This window comes from Nicrophorus vespilloides, unplaced genomic scaffold (genome assembly GCF_001412225.1).
Source record: "Nicrophorus vespilloides isolate i.1.1-1 unplaced genomic scaffold, Nicve_v1.0, whole genome shotgun sequence".
In the NCBI taxonomy this organism is placed as follows: Eukaryota; Metazoa; Arthropoda; class Insecta; order Coleoptera; family Silphidae; genus Nicrophorus; species Nicrophorus vespilloides.
The window spans coordinates 1-5,740 of NW_017097165.1; the positions used below are offsets into that span (position 1 = coordinate 1).

The 5,740-nt window shown below is 27.9% G+C and overlaps 1 protein-coding gene across 1 annotated transcript; it reads left to right on the forward strand.

Moving 5' to 3' along the window:
* Nucleotides 1-384: 384 nt before the first annotated feature.
* LOC108559210 lies at nucleotides 385-5,342 on the forward strand (the record flags this gene model as incomplete). The annotated part of the gene is made up of 5 exons (XM_017916401.1): nucleotides 385-454; nucleotides 637-738; nucleotides 1,689-1,847; nucleotides 4,769-4,822; nucleotides 5,041-5,342. Coding segments are annotated over 5 exons (687 nt in total), but the record flags the coding sequence as incomplete, so codon positions are not given.
* Between the last annotated feature and the right edge of the window lie 398 nt (nucleotides 5,343-5,740).

A 5,740-nucleotide genomic window follows, 5' to 3' on the forward strand; every position in this document is an offset into this window, starting at 1 on the left:
AAATTAAAACGTTCGAAAAAGCAATGTTTTCACATTTCATTGATTTTTATGAAATGGAGGGGTGTGGGGAGGCGCCAAATGATTACATACTTTTGAGTGAGGCGAAGTAACATCAAGTTTGGAAACCACTGCTCTACACAATCCTTGATGAGTACAGAAATACCACGCATAGTCCAGATAATTTGTTCCGTCAATATTTCGGACTGTTTGAACACGGACTAATCGAAAATGAATTTTGAAATTTTTCACTGAATCAGGACATAATAACTTTACTTCTATTTGCTTTATTGTCAATTTCCACAACATATTGTATAGCTTAACAACAGTTGCCTAGTAACAACTAAAGTTTCCATAGTAACACTGTATGTAAATTTTACTTTGCAGGATGGGAAACAGAACCACGTGAGTTTCCCAGAGTTCCAGCAGAACGGCACAGCGAAACAGTTCTCCCATGGTAAATACGAGGGTCTGTATTCGCCACATTTGGACGTTTTTTTTTCTTTTACTCTATTTTTATTTTTTGAATCCTCCCTTTAATTTGTTTATGATTTGATTTTATTCACCTTTCATATAACGTTCATTCACTACGACCATTTTCATTATCCAATACTGATCGAAACTTTGTACTTTTTGCAGACTACATCAATGAAGTTCTGCACGAGGACAACGACACGACGGATCCAAAATCAAGCAAGGAAGATTGGGACAGTCCGATCACGTTCACCGCAAAATCTTCGCGTAAGTATGAAAAGAAAAAAAAAACAAACAAACAAACAAAGGTTTGGATGCTCAGATGTACAGTGTTTTTGAACGACGAGGGAAGTAGGTAAAGGCTGTTAACTTCTCTATTTACTTTTCGTACAATTTAATTTCAAAATCGAAACGAAAAAAAGCAAGATTATTTGCGAACTTAAACACGTATAGTTTTTCTATTTTTTTTTTTCATTTACATGGTTTTAATTTTTTTTGTTTTCTTTAATTACTGGCTGACATTGAGTTGTGTGCTTACGTTCTTGTGCTCAACGTTGTCGAAGCATGAACAAAACTGTTGTTTTTTTGTCGTTATTATGTCTAATTTTTATAATTTACATACTTCTCCTTTAACCACCTACAAATTAACACTATTAACATAGAGTTTGCAACACCTGTTTTTCTTTTAGCTGTCCCAAAAATAACTGACATTTTAAATTTACCGCTATTTTTTCACAGTAAAATCAAAGATGTTTGATATGCTATCATTAAATTGTAAAAAATTGTGTTAACTCGAAGTGAAACTTCTTTCTTTTGAAATTTGATCAAAAGAGTGAACATGTGTTGACAAGGCAAATATTTTTTTATCAAACAAAAACCTCCATGTCTCTACTTTGTAATATAGCAAAAATATTGTTAATTATCGAATAAAAAATATGTTTTATTAAAAAACTAAAATATCAGTTCTATTTGGGACACCTTTAGTAAAACTTAATTTGACGGGTATTTCAAACTCTTGCACTGAGTTTTTTCTGTTTTTCTTTTAATAACACTAATAAGTGTGTATGTTTTGTTGTTGTTTGTTGTTGTTGTTGTGTTGATCCATCAGAGTCGCGTCTTTGCAAAAAAAAATATTCTGTACGTGAGTCTGTACGTGTTTTGGTGCATTCTGTATGATGCGAGGTTTTGTCTCGTGTGTGTGGTTGTGTTTATTTTAGCTGATGAGGAGGAGGAATGCCCATTGAGTGCGGCAACGGAAGGAAGCGGAAGCTTAACCAGTCAGTTAACGCCTCTGATGGGCCCCAAAAGTGCTAAAAAAACGACCGCCATCGAGGGTTGCCTCCCTTGGCGCAGGGACAAAAACCCATTCAATAACGGTACGGAGTCGCAATTCAATTACAATTCCAAAATTAAAACATCAAATTTATTACTATTATTACATTAGAATCAAAAAATCAAATTTATATTCAATATTTATTACATTATATCTCTCTCTCACTCAAGAACTAAAGAACTAAACCATCTCGAAAGAAATACAACAATCGAAACCGAAACCTTAACCCCTTCAATAACCGAAACCCTTTGAACCAAAAACCAACGCCAACCATCGACCCTGCCAGAAAGAAGTTTCTTTTGTTTTTGTTTTTTCTAAGTTTACCATCGTAGGATTTGAACATTCTTTCATGTTTATAGTTTAGTTTTTTTATGGTTTAGATTGATTTAGAAGAAGTTAAGAACAGATTTATTAACATTATTTAAGGAAAAACACAATTAGATCTTAAAAAACAACACTTAGGATCAAAATTTAGTAATTATAATATTCATTTGCAAAGTTATCAATTTCTATTATTATTTTCACAATTTTTATAAAAAAAATAATGATTGAAAAAATTACAAACTGAAATTTTACTATGAACTATAAAATGTGTATAATTCTAATTGTTACATATTTAGGTGATAAATGCAAATAATTTCTAACCTTCTGTGAAGAATTATTAACTAATTTTATAAACTAGCTGTAGCTAGCTAATTTTTACACATTTTGGCAGTAAATTAAATTAAATATGTTTAATTTTTTAACATTTAACTGAAATTTTATTAAATAATTTATATAATTACATTTCTATTTTTTACAAAAATTTGATGATTTTCAACATTTTTTTAAACTATACAAGGTAATTTCATTACTGATTACATATAAAATGAAGTAATTTCTTACTTTTTAATAGCTAATGAGAGATTAATCAATATTAATTAAATTTGGATGTAAAATTTGTTTGTTTCAATGAAAATAATTACAAAATTATTTTCACAATTTTTATAAAAAAATTAATGATTGAAAAAATTACAAAGTGAAATTTTACTATGAACTATAAAATGTGTTTAATTCTATTTGTTACATATTTAGGTGATAAATTCAAATAATTTTATATAATTTCTATCTTTATGTGAATAATTATTAACTAATTTTATAAACAATAGAATATTTAGCTGTAGTTTGCTAATTTTTACACATTTTGGAATTAAATTCAATTTTTTAACATTTAACTGAAATTTTATTAAATAATTTTTATAATTACATTTCTATTTTTTACAAAAAAAAATATGATTTTCAACATTTTTTTAAACTATAAAAAGTAATTTCATTACTGATTACATATAAAATGAAGTAATTTCTTACTTTTTAATAGCTAATGAGAGATTAAACAATATTAACTAAATTTGGATGCAAAATTTGTTTGTTTTAATGAAAATAATTACAAAATTTAGATGCAAAAGTAATATTTTTTTTAAATAATTATAGTAAAAATTGCAACAACAACAATATCTGTTCTTGATTTTCCAATTTTTTTTATTGATTTCTTAAATTTGGGGCCCAAACAATTTTAGTTTCCGTTTGTTTTTTTGTTTTGTTTCTTCTAAGTTTTTTTATGGTTTAGATTGATTTAGAAGAAGTTAAGAACAGATTATAAATGTTTATTAATATTATTTAAAGAAAAACACAATTAGATCAATTTTAGACATTAAAAAACAACACATATGATTAAAATTTAGTAATTATAATATTCATTTGCAAAGTTATCAATTTCGATTATTATTTTTACAATTTTTATAAAAAAAATTAATGATTGAAAAAATTACAAACTGAAATTTTACTATTAACTGTAAAATGTGTATAATTCTAATTGTTACATATTTAGGTGATAAATTCAAATAATTTTATATAATTTCTATCTTTATGTGAAGAATTATTAACTAATTTTATAAACAATAAAAAAAATTTACCTGTATTTAGCTAATTTTTACAAATTTTGGCAGTAAATTAAATTAAATATCTTTAATTTTTTAACATTTAACTAAAAATTTATTAAATAATTTCAATAATTACATTTCTATTTTTCTATTAACATTTTTTTTAAACTATAAAACGTAATTTCATTACTGATTACATTTCCTTTATAAAATAAAGAAATGTTTTACTTTTCATTTACTATTGAGAGATTAAACAATATTAATTAAATTTTGATGTAAAATTAGTTTGATTCAATGAAAATAATTACAAAATTTAGATGCAAAAAAATAATAAAATATTTTTTAAAATAATTATAGTAAAAATTGCAACAACAACAAAATCTGTTCTTGATTTTCCAATTTTTTTTTATTGATTTCTTAAATTTGGGGCCCAAACTATTTTAGTTTCCTTTCGTTTCTTTTTTTTTTAGAATTTCGTTCTTCCAGAATGTAGCAAATCGAGACAGAGTTTTCCCCCTCTAATTGTTTTCTGTTTATTATTTTGTTTCCTTTCTAGTTGTTATAAATCAACTTTGATTTAGTCTGCACGCATCACGCTAATATAATCGCATGCACGTTTCGTCGTACTTTATGGATTCTCGTCGTCGTTTGTTTTGTTTCTTCAGCTTTCGGTGTATCTACTAAATATTTGTTGCATGTTTCTCTACCTGTGATTTTTTTTTTGAAGAATGTACTTGAAACAAAGAAAAAAAAACATTTCTCTTAACGCAAATCAGTCATTTAGTGAACAAGATCTTTTAATAAAAGAGAAATCCGCCGCTCTTGTCCGTTTATTATTTCTCTCTCTCTGTTTGTAATTATGATTTATCCTTCTTTCTATCTCTCTCTTCATATAAATATCTACATGTATATTCTCACAGTTTCGTTATCTATCGTCTATATTTCCTCTTCGTTTCGTTATTTTCCATTTTCTTCTTCTACTTCTGTTCCTTATTTTTTTTTTTAGTTTCGTTTTTAGTATGAATGTTTCTATGTTCAGTTACAGATGACAGTCCTTACTCAGACACTGGAAAACGTTTATCTAAGGGTTCCATAGACGGTACGTACGGCATGGAAAGGCAGACCCGCTTATCCCTAGCCAACAAACAAATCCCACCACGAAAATTTTTTTTTTACAAAAATATATAAACTAGAAAATAGATTTAAAAAAAATATTCCACTTATTATTATTATTATTGTGAGTGTGTGTGTATGTATGTAATATGATATTAACTTTTTGCGTCGGTTTTGCGTCGTTTCTGGTTTCCTCTCTTGCAGGCGGTGATCTGATGCGCGTCACGACGCCCACGGCTACGGAGAGCGTGTTGCCATGGAAACGAGATGACGAGCTCGAGGGATGCGGCCCTCTGCAGCAGTGCGAGTTCCCGGCCTGGGCTTCCAACAAGGAGTATCTCGCCTACAATTCACCCTCGGCCACCTTCTTAGGTATTTATTTACTTATTTTTGCATTCCCAGCATCACCGTGCATAATTCCATACAATTTCACGGATCCATCTAGCTACAATTCGGAATTCTCCTGTTTGCAATTCAAAGTGAAAACTTTGTCAAAGTTTTCCTAATTGTGCAACTCTATTATTAGCTTAACATGTTCTAAAGCTAATTTGGTGCAACGAAATGAGAATTCTGCAAAATGCAAATATTTATAAGTTTCTTTGGAGAAAACATTCTAAAGTTGATGGAAAAAGGGACTTTTCCAATTGAATATTTCACGTATCATAATTATATTTAAGTAATTCACAATTTGAAGAAAAGAAAAGTTAAATATTCCATAATTATATTGATTTATTCTCAGTTATAATATGCACGATAATTGCAAATTAAGAAAAGTTTTTCAAAATCCATTGTTAATTATCTTAATTCATTCAATATTTGCTATAATTAGCACAATAAGACGAATTGCAAACTGGTTTTTTAATTGAAAATGTTGTTTATTGAAAAATTATGTCAATTTATTCAA